The sequence below is a fragment of the Cibotium barometz genome, chromosome 6 (assembly GCF_041138505.1).
Source record: "Cibotium barometz isolate CiBa-2024 chromosome 6, ASM4113850v1, whole genome shotgun sequence".
Classification (NCBI taxonomy): Eukaryota; Viridiplantae; Streptophyta; class Polypodiopsida; order Cyatheales; family Cibotiaceae; genus Cibotium; species Cibotium barometz.
In genome coordinates this window covers 12272496-12296066 of record NC_141051.1, presented here as the reverse complement: position 1 = coordinate 12296066, position 23571 = coordinate 12272496, and the positions used below count along the sequence as shown (strand labels likewise).

Here is a 23571-nt window from a genome sequence, read left to right as displayed (position 1 = left end):
CCATCAAGTCCTACTAGCAAGCTTGTGGTGGCCAACATTGTTTGGTGACGTGGCCAATTTCATGAAATGATGCAATCAATTGTCACCAATTTGCAAACACGCATGACAAAGATAGAATGCCCTTATATCCTATTGTCTCTTTACAACCTTTTGAGAAGTGGGACATTGACCTTGTTGGATTGATTAATCCAACTATCTACAACACGCAAGCTCCTATACCATTCATAGTAGCTTTGGATTCTCATACCAAATGGGTGGAAGCTCTGGCTACAAATGCAAGGTCTACCACTAAATTTATCATGAAAAAGTTATCACAAGGTATGGGTTTCCACTCAATTTTGTAAGTGATAGAGATACAAACTTCATCAACAAAGTGTGAACCTCTACTGCCAGTGATAAAATGTGTTGACTATATTGCAGGGAGAGAGAGAGAGATCTACTTCTGGCCTACAATTGTGCTTTATCAAGAGTAGATCCCTATGGTGCCTTCTTGCCTACAATTGTGATTTTTCAAGAGTAGATCTCTACACCTCAATAGTCACCTCCTCACTCAATGTAAGAAACTGATCATTTTAGATGGGTTCTTTGTGTACACACATTTCGGATTAGAGCATGTCACAGTGAGCTAATGTCTACTGTTGTTAGGCCTTTCCTCGTCTTGGTGGGCTTGCCTGTGATATTTGCGAACTTTAGGGTGTCGGCCACCTCCACTTTCCTGCACTTTCTTGGCCTTAGCTGCAGGTCCTTTTCCTTCTTTGCAAGATTTTGACTGTCTTACTTCTGAAGAGGTGCAGATTCCATGAGAAGAGATGCAATTGGTACTAGTTGACCTCAAATTAGAATCATTTGATGTTGATTGACTTTACAATGCAGTACTACCCACATGATACATGAAAGCACAAGATATGAAGCTAGTAGGGGATGTAAAGAGCAACCATCACCATACTAGCTACAAAGCATCACTTGCTCATTGTACATTCTGAAAGCCTTACCCTGAAACATTTTTAAGAAAACATAACTTTCTAAAGCAAGAAGATTAGTCACACAAAAGCATTTCCAATTTCTCAGTAAAGTGCTTCTTAGATGAAAGCTTGGTAATTCACCAAGAGGAGTAAGCGCCAAGAAGAGAAACAATTCAACAGAAAGCCCAACCTTAAAAGGTACTTCACCAAGACGGGAAAGGGCCAAGAAGAAAAACGCTCCTACAGCAAGCCCCACCTTAAAAGTTGCAACTCTCGTCACAGCCAATCTTGGAACCTAGAAAAATTATTAAAAGGAAGCTCCAAAAAGAGTCTAAAAGTTGATTAGACCAAAGTCTCCATACAATCATCAATGCCAAGGAATAGAATTTCAATAGTCACAGAATCATATTATCAGGATTGAAGCTAAGAGATTCTGCCCAGATGAGCTCCTTGATGTGCTCCTCCGTGAAAGAAGGCTGCTCGAAATCGAAGTTGAAGGGCTCGTGACATCCAGGCTCATCATTGATGTCGTGAAGGCTAGCCAAATAGGGATGACTTAAGGCTTGCTCCACTAGAGAAAATGCACCATCCATACATACAACAATGAAATCACATTAAACCTCCCCTATAAATTCCTGTTGTGTAAATTTGTTTCAAAACCTGTACTAAAAAATCCCTTATATGCCATCTTACATTTTTCTTTAAAGGACCCCCAAGGCTAGAAGCATACGTTCGGTGAGTCAAGAGCAGATACTAACCGGTGATGCGTTTTGCTGGGTCGAACACAAGCATCTTATCAATGAGATCTATAGCCCCTGCATTGATGTGCGGATACCTTTGACTAAGTGGCTGCCGATCATAACGAGGAAGCTGTCTTATGTATCTGCGAGCATTGTCACTCCTCAAGAACCCTAGGTCCCCATCATTAGGAGAACCAATTAGCTGCATACCACCATTCTATAGTAACCAATCCAAACCATGCGCCAGAAAAATATTGGAAAAATAACCCGTTCCAACTAGACGATCTCAAGGGTTCTCTATATAAAAACCTTTGTCCATCACATGTTTTCAGGGGGTACTAAAAAACCTCTCTCGTCTGTGAATTTTGATGTTTTTAATTGAAATACCCCCTTGTGGTACTGGGGGTGTGCGTGGTTAGTATGGGGTGTGTGTGTAGCAGGGCGAACTTCCCGTGTACGACTAGGAATGGAATAAGATCTCATGAGAAAAAAAAAGAAAAAAAAGGTAGTACAACTATCCCTTTTGGATTACCACTTTTTCCATTACAAACCTCCCCTTATGTATGATTTTTTTAAAAACTCTATCTTACATATTCCTAGGCGAATCCCATGAAAACACCATTACACCAAATACCTGTGTGATAAGGTTCAACTGTTGGACATAATCTCTTCCTGGAAATAGAGGTTCTCGGTTCAAGATCTCCATAAATATGCAGCCTACCGACCAAACATCAATGGCAGCGGTGTATTCTGAGCAATTTAGCAATAACTCGGGTGCACGATACCAACGGGTCACCACGTATTCAGTCATGAAATCTGTCTCGGATGTTGTACGTGCGAGCCCAAAGTCACATATTTTTAGGTCGCAGTTGGCATTAAGGAGTAAATTGCTGGGCTTCAAGTCACGGTGCAGAACATTTGCGGAATGGATATATTTTAATCCTCGCAATAGCTGGTACAGAAAGTACTGCAAAAGGTGCCATAGAACATCAATACAAGCCACAAGCAAGCTTTCATTGCACACAGACTCTTATTCAAACAAGAGAGAGCCGGGAAATTTTTGAAGTACATGAGTAGTGCTCTTTTTCAGTAAATTGAGATGTTGAGCTCTAGGTGCATGTGCGGATAGATTATGATTTGTTTCTTGGGAGGATTTGTTTTCATTTTTGTGTCCGTTTTGTGCGTTTTGTATCCATGCATCAAATCGATGCATGGATATTCTTCACCTTGTGTGCACGCTGCTGGTTCATACGGAAATTTACATGAAAGCCCCGCTTCATCTAGACCAGCATAGTTCCCACCATTGCCATTAGAGTTGCATGCTTCATCTAGATCAACATAGTTCCCACCATTGCCATTTTCGTTGCATGCATGCAACTCTGGCATAAACTCATTCTAATTAAAATAAACCCACATGTCATGGTTGGCAATAGCTGCAAAAGATAGCATGTTCCTCTTCAAAGTTGGTACCTCAGCTGCTTCTATGTTTTCCTTGGCCTACATAGCCTCACACACGAGGTCCTTCAATTGCACCCATCTATCTCGAATGGTGTGCATTGACTATGGTTGCTAACTAAAAAGGTCCACCCTTAGTGCATGAGCCCATTGAAGTGAGCTAAAAAATTGCAAATTAAATATAGAAATGTGCTATTTTGAAGATGGCAAATGCCACTACAAGCCTAAAAAGTGCATGCAAAACATTCACTATGATGTTTGAGAATTGATATCATAATAAACCATAACACCATTGATAACTAGTCATTCATGAATTTGTGAAAATTGGACTCAATTTTCTAACATTATAAATTCCCCTAACTTGCATGGAGAAATTTGAAGAAGAATTGAGGGAATTAGTTACATTAGACAATTGGTCCCAATTTCACTAATTACTTGCAATATTTTAGTGGCCTTTTGGGGATTCAAGAAATATGTGAAAATTAGAATTAGTCTTATAGGCATTGGAAATTGAGGAAATTTTAAGCTTGCCTTTGTGAAGTAAGGGGGGGTGCAAGCTGCAACAAGAAAAACAAATGCCAGCAACACAAATATGGACAAGTGCAAGTGCATATGAACACATACGAGCATTGTGCCCACGTGTCATAGTCATTTGTTTTGTTTCGAGGTTTTTTAGGTTTCACCTGGAAACGTTTTTTCCTTAAACAACACAAAAAAAGCGAATATGTTTCAAAAAATCAAAATGATAATTAAATTTTAAAATTATTTTATAGCCTATAGAGATCAAACTAACAATTCAAATTGGATTTGAGGATTTTTGCAATGTCACAACAATTTCACTAAGATTGAACTGAAATGGTAAAAATCCCCGAATCCAATTCGAGAGGTTTTGCTATATCACTTAAATTTCACCAAATAGAAGTGAAATTGTGAAAATACGCAAATTGGATTTTTGGCATGTCACTTCAATTTCACCAAATTGAGGTCAAAATTGCATTAAGTCCCCAAATTAGATTTTTTGGAACTTCACTTCAATTTTAACCAATTGAAATGAAATTGCAAAATCCCCAAATTCAATTTCGTAAAATTGAAGTGACATAATCCTTTATTTTTGGGAGGAGATTCCTTTTGCAATTTCACATCAAAACCTCCTCTCTCCTCCTTTCTCATCTCCTCTTCCCATGGTCCTCTTTTTCACCTTCAATTTGGTTTGCTTACTTCAAGTTTGGAAAATCTGAAGCAAAACTGCAAAAACCCCCAAGTTGGATTTGGGGATTTTTGCAATGTCTCTTCAATTTCAACTACATGTTTTTTGCAATTTTGCGTCAAATAATGTAAATCCCCAAATTGAAGATGGAGAAGAGGAAGGCGAAGAAGGCGACCATGCAAAGAGGAGGGGAGAAAAGAGGAGATTGGCTATAGTGAATCATCCGCTGTCACCAGCTTGGACATTTCCAAGTCTGAAAGGAGTCTGGCGGACTCCAGGATGTTTAAATATTTGGAAAGTACAAGCTTTTGGAATGGGGGATTATCCTAGAATACAAAGGACCACACTCCTAAAATTTAGGAGAGTTGCTATTTTTGGCCAACTCCGATGGAAATTCTATTCGCGTCATTACATCTGGAATTGAGCAGATACCAAGAGTTGGCAAAGTGCCTATGACAGAATGTCTACCATTTGGGATATTTTTAGAGATAAAGTTTATGGAAGGACCCATCTCTTAGATTGGGACATGTGGCAAGAAAGTGGACCAAAGTGAGACAAGTGGCCTGACACTTGTTAGAAAGTGAATCAAAGTGAGACAAGTGGCCTCACACTTGTCACTTCAGCTATTGTGTGGCTCTCCACTTGTCATTGTAGCCTTCTCTTGCCATTTTAGCTCATGGGAGGCCCAAATCTATAAATTGGAGCCCTCTCTCTTCATTAATAGAGGCTCTCTTGCTGCACACTAGCCTCTACCACCGTTACAGGCTGCCCTAATGATGGCTACTCTCTTTCTCTCTCTCTTGAAGGCTGTCCATGAAGAATGCCGATTGTTGGGGACTGTTTTGGAGACTTCCATCGCGAAGAAATACTGAAGACAAGGGTATTTAATCATTTATTATGATTTCTAGCCATTGTACTTGTTGCACCAGCATTTGTACTTGCTGTACCTGCTGTACCAGCCACCGTACCGACTGTACCAACCACCGTACCTACTGTACTAGTCATTGTACTTGCTATACCAGCATTTGTACCTATTGTACCTGTTGTACCAACCACCATTGTACTTGCTGTACCAGCCATTGTACTTGCTGTACCAGCCATTGTACCTGCTGTACCGGCTGAATGAAGAGTTGTACTTGCTGTACCAGCTCTATTGCATGAAGACCCGTGGTTTTTGGGGAAGAATCAGTACCCACACGAAGGTATATGGATTATATTGTTGGCTCGGCATTTCTACAGCCTATGTTCCGGCTTGGTTGCCTTGTGTTGGGTTGTGTTATGGCATTTGTATAGGGATAATCCGGCATCTCCCGTGGGGAGAGTAAGGCCCTCAAAGCTTGTACATGATATTATTCTCCTTGGGTAATAAAATACTCCAAGGGGGGGGTCGGCCCATTCCGGCCTCTATGCGGTGTCACACGTGCAAGCTCCATTTTCAGCATTTGTGGATGTTTTGTCCAGCTTTATGTTTTATGCAAAGTGATGATGGATATGTGTTAAGGCTGTGGCCAAGTTTAAGTGTTTTAACATGCATTGATGGTATCAACAAGTGTGTCAAAGGCCCTAGTCCCCCGGGCACTGCCACCGCGAGTTACATCCGCTGCTGCGAATGGGCTTGAAAGTTCCATAGTCACATGGGACGCGAAATGGGGATGGGGAACGGAGACGGAAAAGATTGAGAATGGTCATTCCCTGTGACTATAGAGTGACATGGGACGGGAATGGGAATGGGAAGATGCTGCCATCCCCAACATTCCTGAGTCTAAAAATGCCCATTCCCTGTGACTATGCTTGAAACACACCAAAACGACCTTGAAATAAGCTGCACATATTTGAAACAAGACAAAAGAAGGTACATAAAGTTCCAGAGGTTTCGTAAGGCTCCACAAATGTTTCTACGTAGAAACATTTTGGAGGTTTCTAACCCACTAAACATGTTTGTTTTTTGGTTTCCATGAAAGGTATTGTGTGGGGTTCGGGCAGCTGCAAGGAGCGCAAATAGGCCTCACAGCAAAGGTGTTAGAATTTTTATATGCATCTCCAAGTGTGGGAACCAATCGTGGCTGATTTATTGTGGTCGTGGCTAATTTTTTGGTGTCGGCCAGCTTCATGATGGCTGTCGACCAACTCTCCTGCCCGCCTATAGAAAGGGCCTCTCTCCCACTTGTTATAACCAATCATTCCGAGTGCATATTGTCTAAAGCTCATGCTGGCTGCTTCAACCCCTTGTAATCTCATGCTATGATAATAGAACTTGATCATTGCCTACCCTCTCCCTCTCTCTGACTGTCTCTACTTTTGTCTCGTGTGATCACTTCCGACTGTGCATACTTTAGCATGCTATCAGACCTCTAGGTCCTGGCTCTCCACCTCTTGGTGACCCCTTCCATTCCTCAGGGGCTGCCTTTTTTTCTCCTGGGCCCTCTTCTCATCAGCGTTTTTCATCTTGCGGTGCTCCTGCCCCTGCATCATCTGCAAGGCGTCACGGTGCAACATTGGTGGGCTACATTTTTTGCTTCTCAGAGCAATTTCACAGCGGCTGGTGGTGTTTGGGCTGTGTTTTCTGTTGTATCGCCCCGTCTTCATCAGCATTTTTCTCTTCTGGTGCTCCTGCCCTACGTTTCCTCACGGAGTCTAGGTGCAATCTAGGGGGGGATGCGTTGGTGAACGGTGGGCTGTTTTACAGCTTGGACAGCATTTCTTCGCGTGTGGTGCAGCCCGACAAGCGGCTTCAACAGTTCCTCTTCTTCCCCGGCTTTACTCCCTTCTCATTGGATGTCTCCCGGAGGTTTTATGTGGACTGTTTTACTGCTGTCCAGACTATTCTTTCCTCAGTTTTCTGAGGGGGCTAATTGGTCCTCATGCTCTTATCCGTTGGATGTGCTTGAGAGAAGTCTTGGAGTGTTGAGATTCGAGGTCTTCAAGCGGGTTTCTTGCAGCAATAGTGTTTCTTTTTGTCACATAGGCTGTAACGCCTGTGAGACTGACGGCAGACCGGATGGCCAGACGGGGCTTTAGCGTCAACGCCTCGACCGGAGCGCCGAGGACGTGGCCATCCGGGGTTCAGTGGGAGAGGACGCCCATGCGGAGTCGTGGGCGGCCAGGCTAGTGTGGACGGCAGGCCACACACTATATAGCCTGGGGGATGAGGGGCAATCCTCATTCTTCCTCGGTGGCTGGGTGGTGAGCCAGAGGCCGTCCCCTCCTGTAGTAGCACCCGTAGCGGCGCTACGGAGATCTAACATTGGTATCAGAGCTTGGCGTCGGGATCGCGAGTGGCGTGCGAAGCGGGCCCAGCCGTTTAATGATTGGCTCTCAATCAAATTTGGGGGGATAACCTTATCCCAAAGGTCCTACAGCAAGAAGTCGTGGAGAAGAGGAGGTTGGCCATAGCTGGAAGGAAGGTTTCCTCTATTTTCTCTCTCTCTCTCTCCCTTGCACATACTCAAGCTCTCCATTGCACGTAAGCAATTTCTTTTTTTTTCTTTTTCTTTTTTTGCTTTGGAGCTTGTCTGCGGGAGAAGAGGTCGTATGTGGAGGGAACCTTGTAATGGCGGCTGTCTGGTGCTGTCGACTATGTGGAGGGAACCGGCGGCTTGCCTGGTGCTGCTGACGGCCAGCCCACAAACAGTCAGCCAGGCCAGCGCCGCAACAGCCCGGCCGGTGAAGGGTCTGCCTTTCCCTGCAGTGGGGGGGACCGCGTGTCAGGCCCAAAAAAAAAACGAATTTTTATTTTTTTTGTTTTTTTTAATCCAACGAACACCTCTCTCCCGGCAGTGGAGGGATAATCCAGGGTGGTTCAGGCACATGTTCCCGCGGGGAATAATTTTTTTTATGAGTTGCAGGCACCTTTCTCTCGGATTGGAGCATCCCGGAGTAGCAACGCTTGTAGAGGCTCGCAGCGCAACACAAATCGGCAGTCGACGACAATCGCAGGCGACCGTAAGGGGGGTGACTATTCTCTCTCCACAGCTCATTTTATTAGCGTTTTTGTAATTTCCGAGTTCTCGCATTTTTATTTGTGCAAGAATTATAAAATGTCTGCTAGGCGTAGTGTGTCCCCACCGCCTTCTACTTCTCTAGGGTTTTCAGGTCTCTTGTCCTCGATCGCGGGTTTAACCCCGACCGAATTGTCAGGCCGTATACACCCGACCGTTGTCCGGTGCAGAATGCGCTCGTCGATCACGCGTGATCCGCCAGCGCCCTCCGACGCACTGACAGCCGCCTCAGCTAGTACCTAACTCCTCGTGATAGACGAGCTCCTGCGGCACGGGTGAGCGTAGCCTCGCCAGTGGTTGCAAGAGTACAAGCCAATGCGCCTGCGGGGCCGTCCGTAGAGACAGCTTCGTCGTTATTGAAAGACTTGAAGCCGCCTAGTTTTGGTGGCGAGGAGAAGGAGAGAAACAAGGACTCGGTCAACATGTTTCTAGCGAAGTGGTCAGACTTGCACGCGCTGCGACAGCAGCCTAGCCGGGTGCAGCCCGTAGAGGCTAGCCTCTCATTAACCGGCAAAGCGTACAAGTGGTGGATGAGTTTGACAACTCGTCCTGCCACTTGGACGGAGTTTGAAACGATGTTTCGAAAAGAGTTTTTGCCCATTAATGAGGCGGAGAGGAGCTGGGAGTTATAGGACAAGTGCTCGATGGAGAACCAATTCCTGACCCAGTACATCTCAGACTATAGGGAGATAGTACTCAAGCTAAAGGGTATCGATGCATTCCAAACATTGCGAGGCTTTAAAAGAGGCCTCAAAGATGATTACCTTGAGTACGTAGAGCCCTTACAGCCTAAAGACTTAGCAGAGGCAATTAAGTATGCGCAGATATTTGATGACATCAAGCGCCGTAGTGCACGTGATGGTTCGAGCAGGGCCGAGGGTAGTGAGAAGAGAAGGTCGGGCCTTAAAAGAAAAGGGTTCCGCAGTGATCAGCAGGGGGATAGGATGGACCAGGGAGGACAAGGTGGTCATTGGTCTAAAAAACCGCGACCATCCAGGAAGAAAAGAGACAGCGAAGTCCAAAAGAAAGAGCAGTATATTAAAGCGCAAAAGGAAAATCGCTGCTTTAATTGCAACGATGTAGGGCACACGAAGGCGGAGTGTCCAAAGCTTAAAGCCAGCACGAGCCGCAACAAGCCCAAAAGAGATGGTAAATCCTCTAGGTAGTTGCATACAGTGCAGAGACTCCCTCTCAGTTCCGCAAATTTCAGAGAGGTGACAGTGTGTCACTGTGATGAGCATCACGCTTATTCGGTGACACCAGCGATGTGGCAGCCTACTGTAGGTCTGCATGACATGGTGCGCATGTATGGCACCATAGGTGGCCGTAGAGTCACAGTTTTTATCGATGATGGAGCTAGCCACAACTTCTTGAACTACTCGTTAGTCAAGAAGTTGGGGTTGACTGAGACCCAGAGCGATCATGAGTATACTGTTGGCCTAGCCAACGGTATGACAAAACGGTATGGAATACCGTAGTATTGGGGGTCCCATTATCTATGCAAGACTATGAGGCTCCGCTTGACTTTCAGGTCATGCACTTAGCCAGAGCAGACGTATATCTAGGCAGGGAGTGGCTATATGGCTTGGGCCCTAGTCTAGATCAGAGTTACCTACATAATACGCTACGTTTTGAGCATGGAGGTAGAGTCATTACCCTGCAGGGCGACCGTACTGTCCCTGCCACACCACTTATTTCCTCCATGGAGCTGTGCACAGCGGTCCGCAGAGGCCAGATAGCAAAGGTATAGGCTTGTTACCCTCTTTTAAATTCTGTTTCTGTAGATGAAACTGTAAATGATGTTTGCGTAGACAAACAAGGAAAACAAAAGATCGTGCGCAGCGTAACTACTCGACTTACGAGCGAGAGTTACTAGCGATAATTCATGCACTGAAAAAGTGGAGACACTATTTATATGGTGCTTCTTTTGAGGTCCAGACGGACCATGAAAGTCTCAAATGGCTTTCAAGTCAAAGTGAACTGAAGGGTAGAAAAGCTCGGTGGGCGGAGATTCTACAGGAGTTTGACCTTCAGATACGTTACCAGAAAGGTAAGTATAACGTGGTGGCAGATGCACTTAGTCGCATGCCACAGATTAATGAACTTAGTTTCACGGTCTTCAAGAATGATTTCTTGGAGTCACTACGTGGTTTGTGTGAGCACGATCCATCTTTTACAGAGGTCTGGCGCGCTGTACGCGTACGCACTTCTTCACAGACGCGACCACCTCCCTCGTTGGCACGGATTGCTAGTCCGGAGAGACTGGCCGAAGGTGCAATGGGAAGGGAAGCGAGAGTTAGTCCGGAGAGACTAGCCGTGTCTTCCGGGTATAGTTTGGAGCCGGAGAGCTCTGACGTAGGCCCTTCATCACCTTTGACTGTCACGGCTTCAAAGGGGAGTGATAAACTTCGTCGGGGGGAGAAATATGCTAATTACTCCATTGACGACGGGTACTTACTCTACAAGGGTAGAGTATGTGTCCAACTATTGGTGACTTTCGGGCCCAAATCCTTAAAGAAAGTCATGATAGTCCAAGTGCGGGTCATCCCGGGATTCAGAAGACCTATGCACTAGTAAAAAGACTTTTATTGGCCTAGTTTGTTTAAGGACATCCAGACTTATGTGCTGAAATGCAATAAGTGCCAGGTCAATAAACACGAACGTCTTAAGGTTGGAGGACTACTCCATCCGCTGGAGATTCCTCAAGGGAAATGGGAAAGCATTTAAATGGATTTCATTACCGGTTTACCCAAGACGAGTCGAGGGAATGACTCGGTGCGGGTGGTAGTGGACAGGTTAACTAAAATAGCAAAGTTTATCGTCACGAAGAAAACTGTTAAAACGCCAGAGTTGGCAAAACTCTTTATTGAACATCTCTACAAGCTATATGGCCTGCCCGCAGATATAGTGTCGGATAGAGATAGAAAGTTCAACAGTCATTTTTGGAGGGAAGTCTTCAAAAAGTTGGATACTACTCTGAGTATGAGTACTGCAGATCATCCGGAGTCTGATGGTCAAACTGAAAGAGTTAACCAAATTCGAGAGGATACATTGCGTTCTTATGTTAGTAAGAAGCAATCTAATTGGGAAGAGTACTTGCCCTTATTGGAGTTTGCCTATAATAGCTCCAAACACTCAACGACTGGATTTACACCATTCATGTTAATGTATGGATTCCGGCCGAGATCTCCGATGGCCGTAGGCCTAGAAAAGGAGAAGATTCAATCTGTCAAGGATTTCCTTGAAGATATGAATGATATGCTCAGAGACGCACATGAGAGCATTCGTAGCGCTCAGGATCGCGCTAATACTTATGCGGATAAAGGACGTAGAAAGGTGACCTTTGCAGAAGGTGACTTTGTATTCGTCAAGGTTCCTGCACAGTCAGAAACCATGAAAACGGGAAAGTGTGATAAACTTTCTCCAAGATATTGTGGTCCTTTTAAAATCCTTAAGAAGATTGGGGACGTAGCATATAAACTTGAGTTACCGGAGAGTTCTCAAGTCCATCCTGTCTTCCATGTCAGTAAACTGAAGAAATCAGTTCACGGGTTAGAGAACGCAGTTTCTCCAGAGATTTTGGTGGACTTGATAGAGCCACCAAAGATACCACATGAACCTGAAAAGATTCTAGGGTATCGTGACAGACAAACGCGACATAAAGTGTACCAGGAGGTACTTGTTAAATGGACAGACAGGGATGAGGAGGCAGCTACTTGGGAACGCCGTAATGCAATTTCCAAGAGGGATGAGGAGGCACCTACTTGGGAACGCCGTAATGCTATATAGTGTGTGGACGGCAGGCCACACACTATATAGCCTGGGGGATGAGGGGCAATCCTCTTTCTTCCTCGGTGGCTGGGTGGTGAGCCAGAGGCCGTCCCCTCCTGTGGTAGCACCCGTAGTGGTGCTACGGAGATCTAACACTTTTGCTGTGGATATGGCTCCCCCATGTACGACAAAGGAGGACAAGCTTGATGGGACACATATGGTCGCCAAAGCTTTGCGATGCCAGGTCACTACGAATCTTTTTGATTTTGATGACCCTAAGCTCCCTCCTATTGGAAGCGGAATCAGTCCTCATGACACAGGGTAAGTTAAAGGTTGTCTCATGATCCGGATCATGCCTTAGCATCAGTGCAGGAGAAGATTCGGAGTCGTTGCTACTCGTATGGGAAGACAAGACATTTGTCTAAGGACTACTTGTCCAAGAAGACGGACAAGGGCAAGGGCAAGTTTTCATCCCAGAAGAAGGGCAAAGACAGGACACAGGAGAGTGATTCAAATATTTCTAGTGACTCATCTAGGGCTCCTAGGGTGCTTCCGGCTCGGGAGGACCGGGATGGTGTTCTTCTCTAGTTATACAGATTAGTTTCCCCCCATGTGCTTCCAGCAACAGGAGGCTTGTGGGCAGGAGAGGGGGCTGTCGGCAGCTCCGTATATAGTGTATGGAACCCATTTGTCGGAGTTCCAAGCCTAAATATAAAAAATATGGCAGGTAAAGATCAATTTTGATAGCTATAGATCAGTTGTGTTCCAGATTCATTGCTTGGTGTAGCAGAAGCTATGGACTAGATGTGTTCCAAGTTCATTGTTCGAGGTTCTGGGACGTGATGTGTTCACAATCCACCATTGGGGTGAATGGAGTTCATTGCAAACTGGTGTGGAATTCGGAGCCAAGCAGATTTCTTTTTTGTTCAAGGTGGCCCTGTGTTTTGAAGAGACAAGTTGGCAGGTGCATCTTCCACGGTGTATTCAGTATCCGGCCGGTACTGGGGTGTCCATGGTCGCATCTTCTTCATCAGTTTTCTTCTTCCAACTTTTTCACACTATGAACTTGTCTTCTTCCAACTTTTGCACACTATGAGCTGCAGAGGGGGTGTTAGAATTTTATGTGCATCTCCAACTGTGGGAACCGGCTAATTTATTGTGGTCATGGCTAATTTTTTGCTGTTGGCCAGCTTCATGATTGCTGTCGGCCAACTCTCCTACCTGCCTATATAAAGGGCCTCTCTCCCACTTGTTGTAACCAAATCATTCCCAGCCCATCTGTTGGCTGCTTCAACCCCTTGTAATCTCATGCTATGATAACAGACCTTGATCATTCCCTCTGACTCTCTCTACTTTTGTCTCGTGTGATCACTTCCGCCTGTGCATTTTTGAAATGTTTCGTATGTAATAAAATGTGTTTCAATGCAACTATGCTCACATGGGTGCCATGACCTATCTCTGATAACCCAACCATCTCTCCAACAAAAAAGAGACAATTGTAGACGTTGCTCCTTCGAACCTTGGAAAAAAACTGACACCAAGCTGTACCTCCTTGAACCTCCATGCCAACATCAAAAGCACTCCACGTAGGGCTAAAAAAGCTTTTTTTTTTCATATGAGGCGGCGCAGCATGAAAACAATTGCTACAAGTTTAACCTACACAGTCATCTTATCCTTAATATGGTAAAAACACATCTAGGAACCCTCCTCATGGTATGGTTCAGCTACTGAAGAAATAAAAAATGGACCTTACTCTCCTCCAAACACAGCTCTGGCATTAACACATCTAGGAACCCTCCTCATGGTATGGTTCAGCTACTGAAGAAATAAAAAATGGACCTTACTCTCCTCCAAACACAGCTAGTGGCATTTGCAACCTTACTCCGTGAAAAAAGATCTCTGAAAAAAGCCGAGGAAGTGAAAAGAGGTAAGTTATGTGCAGTTGGACCTACTACTCTGGGATCAACTATTGGTTATGAAGAAACTACTTGTGTCAAATCCTCCTATATGAATTCAACCTAGCTCTGGAAGAGGAGAAGATTGTATTCAAAGAATCCACATTCACCATCGTACCTGGGAAATTGGAGCTACAGAAAAACCCAAGTTACTGCTCTGAAATTGACCCCACATTAGCATCACCTTTATGAGCTACCCTACTTATTGACACCATAAATGATTTCAAGAAGTGCTCCCCCATAACAGGGGACCTTATTCTGGGAAGGCTTGTCCTTGTCCACATACTTGACCAAAAAGCAAGGCACGGAACTCATACTTATCAAAAATGGTAGCTATATGGGCACAAAACTCTGCATTATCTCAGCAATTAGAAAACCTGAACCCTAGTTGATGAAGCTCCCGAAAGATGAGAGAGAAAAAAAATCAGATACAATCGAAGCTTCACATCTATGAATCTCATGCACCTAGATTTCTGCAATGAAAGTGCACTTTCACTGATCCACAAGCTGCCCAGCAGCTATAACAGCAAAATTACCAAAGTTTTCACAACAGAAGTAGGATCTCAACAAGCGGATCTGAGCTCTGATACCAAATAAGGCTGTTTGCATTTTAGTTTGAGAAAGACAAATATCATAGAGGACCACTTAAAGCTCTTCTCTCTCTGCTCTTTTCTACAACTCAAAGCTAAAGTATTCATCAACAAAATAAGAAAGGACCCCTACTCATAGGTGAGGTTTATTTGGTACACCCAATGACTCCTCGCTCCACATTCCCGCATATAAAATGTTAGAAATAAGCAAATAATCATCCACCAAGTTCCAACAGTGCAAAAGGTTCAAAGGTTCTAAGGCATCGTGAGGAATATTCCTGGGCGCTCACTTTTATGTACTTCTGGTGCCTCATTCTTGCTTTTGCCATTCATGTGTGTTCATCTCTTGTGCTACTCTCATCAGTATTAATCATTATCTTCATTAGCATTAATCATCATGCTCTCCAAACCCTAATCCAGCATGGTATCAGAGCCATGATCCATAATCATCATCGCTAGCAATATCCCCTTCTCTCCTCTTTGCATCAAAAAAGCAGCCTGCAGATATCTCACTCCAGAGGGCATCTCTTTGGGAGCCAATCACTGGGCCTTCTAGCTAACTCATAAGGCTTCTAGCACATCCAAGGGCTTGACCCAATTCGAACAAAAATAGCATCAAACTTGCATGTTACTCGCTCGCTGAAGCCTTCACCCTCACCCTGCTCGAGCTGCCGCCTGCTCGCACCCCCCCTCCTCGCCCTCGTGACCTAGCCTCTCCCTGCCTGCTCGCACCCCCCCTCCTCGCCCTCGTGACCTAGCCTCTCCCCGCCTGCTCACACCCCCCCTCCTCCCTTTTCTCGCCCCCTGCCCGCTTGTTTCTTTTGCGCCCCCCGCTCCCCCCCCCTTCCTCCGCGTCCCGCCCCCCTGCCTGCCCCCGCCCTCTCCCCCTTGCGCGCTTTCCCTGCCCCCCCTTTCTTTTTTTTCCTTTCTTTTTTTTTTCTTTTTTTTTTCTTTTTTTCTTTTCTTTTTTTTTTCGCCCCCCTCTCCCCTCTGTTTTCTCCGCCCATCCCTCTCCTCCCCTCCCCGCTCCGTTTTCTCATGCAGCCTAGCTCTTGCAAGACCCCCCGTTTATCGCTTCGCCCTCGACTCAGCTTCAGACTCTGATGGAGGCTCCTCCCGCCCCACCTCAGAGGGACTCTTCCGCAGCCCCCTCGCCCGCCCCTGAGGATACCCCCATCAGGCTTTCTCTTTCGCCAGAAGAGGAAGCGAGCCTCACCGCAGAGGTGGAACGCCTCCAGGCACATTCCACCATCTGCCATATAGTTGGCACCCGCCCCAGCAAAGGGGAGATCCGGGATCTACTCCAGGCCCGCCTTCTTGCAGATGTGGGCAAGATCCTGGACGTCAGTTACGGGGCCGCGGACACTACCAGATTGAGTTCGAGACAGCCCAGAGCGTGGCCCAGGTCCTAGCCATGAGTCCCCTTGACATCAGGGGCGCTCGGGCCTTCTTTAGACCTTGGCAGCATGGTTTCGACCCAGCAGCGGCCGAGCAAGGAGAGCGCCTATTCCATGTTACAGTCTGCTTCCCTGAACTTCGCCGCGAGTACCTTCCGCTCCTTTCTAGGATCAGATCATTGGTGGGCTCGGTGCTTGAGACTGACCCCACAGCAGCTTCAGTGGTGGCTAGAGCAGCTGGCCTGCCTTCGGTCAGAGTTTTGGTTTCTGACATCTCCTCCCTTCCAAAGCTCATTCAGTTACCTAGGATAGGGGGGGATGGATTGATCACAGAGTGGAGTTTTCGGGGCTCCCGAACCAGTGTTTTATATGCAGGCAGGTCGGCCACCTGGCCAAGGCCTGCCCTTGCAGGAGGCCCCGACCTTCACCGCAGCAGCAAACCCCCGATGGCCTGCCCACAGATGCGGCTCGGCAGGCAACCTTCGGGACACCTGCTCAGCCCACAGAGACCTCGGATTGGCAGCCTGGACAGGGGCGCCGTAGAGGGAGACAGCCACAGCAGCATGCCCAGAGACCGACGCAGTAGCAGTCACAGCCTCAGCATCACTGGGTTCCAGTGAGGAACAGCTTCGCTCACCTCCAGGAGGAGACCCCAGCGCAAGCTGAGGATCAGGAGATGCCAGCACCCCCCCCCCTTCGCCCTCACCCCCCCCCCTCCCCCGTCCCCCCCTCCCGCCTCGCTTCCACATGTTGGGGTAAAGGAATTTTGCCCACCCTTATAGTGTGTACAAGCCCATAAGTTATAGTACATAGTACACTTAGTACTTTTAATGTACTAAGTGCACTATGTGTACTAGTGCAATATACATGTGTGATAGGGGAGTCACACACTCATTCCCATGAGTTGACTTATCCCCACAACTCTTTCTCTCTCTCTCCCTTGCTTCTCTGTGTATGTCTCCCACATGAACTCTAACCCTAATCCTCCCATTCAACTGGTATTAGAGCCATAGCCAGCCGCACAAATTGAAGGCGTTGCTATTCATCTCTGCGGTGATACACACACACAGGTTTTCGGGTTTTCTCTGCTCGAATAGGGTTTCCTGCATTGATGGCTTTTACGGGCAGCCAGTCTTTGCATTTGGGAATCCAGCAACAGCAGCTGCCCTCAGATCTCCCATTGGTGCTGTGAGCGTGGAGGAGGCCTGCGCGAAGTGGTGAAGTGTGTCCCCGCGAAGGCAAGCTTGACCGACTAGTGGCGTTGGGCGTTCAACTCGCTACTAGGCGGAGGTGGCGAAGGCAGCAGCCATTGGTCCACAAGGCGCACGGCAAGTGGACTCCGTGGGGAAGCGTATGAGCGCTGGCCACTAGGCAAGGCGTTAGTCGACCGCTGGCCACCAAGCGAATACACGAGCGTTGGGCGAAGGCGGCGGCAACTGGGCGTGAGTGAGCGTAGTCGGGCGAACACACAACGCGTGCCGTAAGCCACTGGACTGCTTTTACGTGTCCGCCTGCTGTGCGCTTTTTGGCCACCGTTGCAAGCAATCGAGGGCGACACAGCACAGTTGGGGCATTGGGGATCTCTTCTCGACAGCCTGTCCCGTGTAATCCCCTTCGTATGGTACTTTGCTGCCCAGCAACTGGGCGTAGGCAGCCAGCAGCGTGGGCTGCTCAACTGCTGCCCAACCGTCCGTACCTGTGCAGCACAGCAGGCGCATCAGCATCAACACAAGCAGCATCAGACGTGCCCCCCCCCCCCCTTTCTCCTGCAACAACTGAAATTCAGCCTGCAGATCAGAGAAATTCAAAAAAATTAAGAGGTATTTGCCTTCAATTTTGGGAATTTCTTATCAATTCAATCAATTGAGCAGGTACAGGTGCCCAATTGCTCAATTTTTGAGCAAAATTGGCAAAATTGGGTGACATTGGTCACAATCAGGATCAATTTGCAGGAAATTGGATGTCGAAATTTGGGGCTTTTGATGTAATTGTGCAATTAAGCAATCATACATGCTGTATAATGTGAGAAATCGCACATTCAGGTAAAATTGCAGCAAATTGCAGTGCAAATCAAGGGGCTTTTGTGCCGATTTGGTTGATTTGCATGCAGGCACTCGCAGTTGATGCTTTGGGCAATGTGTTGATGCCTGTCAAGCACTCAATGTGCCTGTAAATCAAGGGGCTTTCATGTATTGGATGTATATGTGGCCAGGGGGAAGCAACGTGAAGACTCTGGATGCCTTCATGTGCGTCAATGTACCATGTATGATCAACAATTGATCTTAAATCAAGGGGCTTTTCAAGATTTTATGCTTGTTGAGCTTGGCAAAGCAGCAGGCAAGACTTTTATGCCTTGAATCCTCAGAAATCAGCTTGCAGTCAAGGGGCTTTTGCCCAATTTCTGTTCGGGATTGTTGTATGCAGTGTTCGGGACTGTAAAAGTCTGATTTTCACTCATTTGGACAGCCAGGAGAGCATTTATTGCTACTGTACCTGCTGGTACAGATTTGGCACAGCTTTGTGCAAGTTTTGGCATGGCTGTACACTGATTTGAGTGAGGAAAAGGTTCAATTTCAGCTGCTGTACTTGCCGGTACAGGTTTGGTACATCACAGGTGAGCACTTGGTACTGTTGTACAGTACTTTGGAAGGGCAACAGAGCACATTTAAGGTGCTGTCCTAAATCTGCAGCAACCAGATTTTGGTGATTTCATCACATAAAGTGGGAGTAGAGTTGCATTTGTGCTTCCGCAGTGGGAGATAAAGCTTGGGAGAATAACTGTGAGCACTTTGTGTGCTTTTGGTGCAGTGTTTGCACATTTTGCAGGGAGTCAGGCATTGACAGGTTGCATATTGCTATGGCAACCACAGGTGAGAGCTCTTCATTGCTTCACATCAAGTAGCTTGAAGGCTCACATAACTATGATATTTGGCAAACCCAGTGCTATAATGTGTTGCTCCAGAAGAAGCAGCACAAGCCTATCAAAGAAAGGGGTGTAAAGCCCGCTTCTCTTACTGCTGAAGAGTGGGAAGATATGGATGAGCTGGCAAGATCTACTATCATGTTGTCTATGTCAGACTCTTTACTTTTCAGCATTCGTGAAGAGAAGACAGCTTGGGGAATGTGGCAGAGATTGCAGGACTTGTATGCCCAGCAAAGTGCCTCAAGCAAAGTGTATTGGTTGAAGAAACTCATAGGTCTTCAGATGAAGGAAGGGGCGTCTATGACAGCCCATCTAAATGAGTTTAATGGTATTGTCAGCCAAGTTATAAATCAAAAGTTGGCAATGGACGATGAGTTCAAAGCCACTTTTCTGTTATGCACTTTGCCAGAGAGTTGGGACACATTCAGGACAGCCACTAGCAATTCGAATGCTATGCTGTCATATGCAGATGTTGAGGGTGCTCTTCTTCAAGAAGAGATGAACAGGAAAAACAATTCTATTGGAAAGTCCAATGCAATGAATGCACGTGGGAGATCCCAGCAAAGGGGAAAAAGCCAAGAACGGGGAAGGAGCAAGTCCCGCTCCAAAAAGGACTTGGAATGCCATTATTGTGGCAAGAAGGGACACATCAAAAAGCAATGCTACAAATGGAAAAATGATCAAAAGGAAAAGGGAAAGGGCAAAGACAAAGACAAAGATGAAGCCAAAGATGTAAAGCCAAAGGGCAAAAGTGGAGTCAAGATTGAAGAAATCAATGTGTCACATGCAGGTGACAGTGAGGATGAGGTCCTATTTACGTCTTCACTTGATGCCCATTCACTTCTTACAGGTGGTCATGGTATGCACTCATGGATCATTGATTCAGGTGCCTCCTTTCATGTCACAGGTTGAAGAGACTTGTTTGTCAGGTATACTGCTGGCAATGAAGGAGTAGTTTATTTGGGTGATAACCATGCATGCAAGATTCTTGGCACAGGTGATGTGAGGCTTGTGTTTTCAGATGGCTCACAGCTTATGCTCCATGATGTCAGGCATGTGCCTGAGATCAAGAAGAACCTGCTTTCTACTGGACAGCTTGATGATGCTGATTATGTTACCACATTTGGTCGTGGAAAGTGGAAGATTAGTAAGGGCTCACTGGTTGTTGCCAGAGGCTCTAAGGTGGACACTCTTTACTTTATGCATGCAGGTGTTTGTCACCATGCTAATGTAAATGCAACCGAGCTGCCGGAAATCTCTATGTGGCATAGCCGGTTGGGACACATGAGTGTCAAAGGAATGGAGCAATTGTCTCGTTTGGGTTACTTGCCTTCTCTAACGTTTTCAAGTTTTCAGTTTTGTGAGCATTGTATATATGGCAGGCAACTCCATTGCCCCCACAAGAAAGCTCTTGGACAGAAAGATGCTCAGTTAGAGCTTGTGCATACAGATGTATGTAAGATGCCTCAGCTTTCTTTGGGAGGGGCAAAATATTTTGTGTCTTTTATTGATGATGCCACACGCAAGGTGTGGGTTTATCCTCTTCGTTTGAAGAGTGATACATTCTCAGTGTTTCAGAAGTTTGTTGCTCTTGTTGAGAATCAAACTAGCAAAACACTGAAGGCTTTGCGTTCCGACAATGGTGGAGAGTATATGTCCAAACAGTTTCAGGACTTTTGTGATGCTAAAGGCATCAAGAGGGAGCTCTCTACTCCTTATGATCCTCCACAAAACGGGACAGCAGAGAGGATGAACAGGACCATTCAGGAGAAGGTCCGTTCTATGTTGTCACATGCTACATTACCTCATGGTTTTTGGGCTGAAGCTGTTATGACAACCGTTCACCTTATAAACAGGTCACCTAACACGAGGCTTGGTGGGAAAGTGCCAGAGGAAGTATGGACAGGGAAGCCTCCGTCATACAAGCACTTGAGAGTGTTTGGTTGCGTTGCGTACGTGCACATACACAGGGAAATGCGCACCAAACTTGATCCTAAGTCTCACAAATGCATATTCCTAGGATATGGTGACAGAGGTGAAATGGGGTATAGACTTTGGGATCCCGTGAATAGAAAGATTATATGCAGCAATGATGTCATTTTTGATGAAACATGCATGTATAAGGAGACTGCAAGGCAACAGGAGCCTAGCAGAGCCATCTTTGATGATGATGGACATCATGGACAACAACCAAGGGCTGTAAATCAGCCATTACAGCAGCAAAACCAGCCCTTAAATGGTGCTGAAAATGGTCCAAATGGACAGCCAGACATGGCAGAAGATATCCCTATGGATATGCCACAGTTAGAGGAAATACCGGGCATGATATTTCAGCCTTATGGCATGGAACAAGAGCCACCAATGGGTGATATGCAGGATGGACAGCAACCTGCAAATGATGGTCATTGGGTACGGAGGTCCACAAGACCCTCTAGAGCCCCTGACAGGTTTGTTCCAGGGGTTGACTACTTGATGCTCACTGACTGTGGGGAGCCCTCATGTTATAAGGAGGCTTTACAGAGGGCAGACAAGGCTCTATGGGAGCGTGCCATGAAGTCAGAGATGGATTCTCTGCAGAAAAATGGAACATGGAAGTTGGTGCATTTACCTGCAGGCAAGAAGGTTTTGCCATGCAAATGGGTTTACAGGCTCAAAGTTGCACCAGATGCAAAGCCAAGATATAAAGCCAGGTTAGTGGCTAAGGGCTTCAAGCAAGAATATGGTGTGGACTTTGAGGAGATCTTCTCTCCAGTGGTCAAAATGACCACACTTAGAGCTGTGTTAGCTTTGGTTGCACATGATGATCTGGACTTGATTCAGATGGATGTGAAGACTGCTTTTCTTCACGGTGATCTCCATGAGGAGATATATATGTAGCAGCCAGAGGGTTATGCAGTGAGTGGAAAGGAGAAGCTTGTATGCAAGCTGAAAAAGAGTCTTTATGGGCTCAAACAGGCACCAAGGGAATGGTATCATAAATTTGATACATTCATGAAATCCCAGAATTTCAGGAGAAGTGGCATTGATCATTGCTTATACACCAAGAAAGCTTTGGATGGCAGTCTATCGATCCTCATCTTGTATCTTGATGATATGTTGATTGCCGGGAAATCTCGTAAGGAGATGGATACCTTGAAGCAGAGGCTGCATCAAACCTTTGATATGAAGGATTTGGGTGATGCAAATCACATTTTGGGTATGCGGATACTTCGGGACAGAAATCAGCATGTGTTGTATTTGTCTCAGAAGGAATACATTGGCAAAGTTTTGCAGAGGTTCAATATGGACGGGGGGAAGAAGACTAGTACTCCTTTGCCTCCATATGTGAAACTCAGTGCTATGGACAGCCCACAGTCAGATAGTGGCAGGGCTGATATGGCCAAGATTCCATATGCTTCAGCTTGTGGCAGTCTCATGTATGCCATGGTTGCTACTAGGCCGGACATTGCATTTGCAGTGGGAGTGGTTTCTAGATACATGGCCAACCCTGGTAAGAAGCATTGGGAAGCAGTGAAAGGTGTCATGAGATACCTGAAGGGCACACAGGATATGTGCATTTGTTTTGGCAAACAGGATGCATTAGTGCATGGTTACACGGATTCGGATTATGCCGGTCATCCAGATAACCGGAAGTCTATTACCGGTTATGTGTTTACATTCACAGGAGGTGCAGTGTCATGGATATCCAGGATGCAGAAGTGCACAGCCTTATCTACTACAGAGGCCGAGTATATTGCAGCCACAGAGGCTTGCAACAAGGCATTATGGCTATCTCGGTTAGTGGTTGATTTGGGTTATACAGGGGATATTCCATTGTTGCATTGTGACACTCAGAGTGCCATCCAATTGCCAAAGAACCCTGTCTTTCATGCAAAGACGAAGCATGTGGATGTGAAGTATCACTTCATCAGAGAGGTGATAGAGAACAAGCAAATTCAGCTTGTTAAGATTCATACGGATGACAACCCGGCTGATCTGTTGACAAAGAGTTTGCCTCCAGAGCGGTTTGCTCATTGCAGACACTTGATGGACATTGGATGAGGCCAGTTTCAGCCTTGATTTGGCCTTGTATATTATCATGTACATGCTGATTTTTCTTTTCCTTTACTTAAGGGCACTTTGCCTTTAAGTGGGAGGTTGTTGGGGTAAAGGCATTATGCCCACCCTTATAGTGTGTACAAGCCCATCAAGTGTCTGCAATGCAGGCCTGCGTAAGGGCTTTCAGTATGTTTTGGACACTGGGGTGATGCCACAGAGCTTTTTAGAGGGCTTGATCTTTCTTATCCCCAAGGGGGAGGCAGTGTCAGATGATATTCGGCATTGGAGGCCTATTACGATCCTCAATACTGTCTACAAGGTCCTAGCAAAGGCCTTGAGTTTGAGGATCCAGCCCTTCCTTGGGGAGTTGATTCATGCTACCCAGACACGATTCGTCAAGGAGCGCAATATCCTTGACAACATTTTCACCTTTTGGGAGGCGACGGCCCGAGCTAGATTCCTCGGTGAGGACTTGGTCGTGATGCTTCTCGATTTTGAGAAGGCATACGATAGAGTCGATTGGGGCTTCCTAGAG

The 23571-nt window shown here is 46.2% G+C and overlaps 1 protein-coding gene across 2 annotated transcripts in view; it reads right to left on the bottom strand.

The window, feature by feature from the left end:
- Positions 1-1044: 1044 nt before the first annotated feature.
- Positions 1045-23571, bottom strand: part of LOC147637405 (mitogen-activated protein kinase 4b-like) — a 53107-nt gene continuing 30580 nt past the window's right edge. The window contains exons 4-6 of one of the 2 annotated variants that reach the window (XM_086799200.1): positions 2337-2669; positions 1721-1904; positions 1045-1533 (exon numbers count right to left, since the gene is read on the bottom strand). In XM_086799200.1, the coding sequence (XP_086655326.1) occupies positions 1358-1533; positions 1721-1904; positions 2337-2669 (693 nt within the window). In that variant the 3' untranslated portion in view covers positions 1045-1357. Of the gene's footprint in view, positions 1534-1720; positions 1920-2336; positions 2670-23571 lie in introns of both variants that reach the window. The other variant, XM_086799199.1, reaches the window with a different exon arrangement.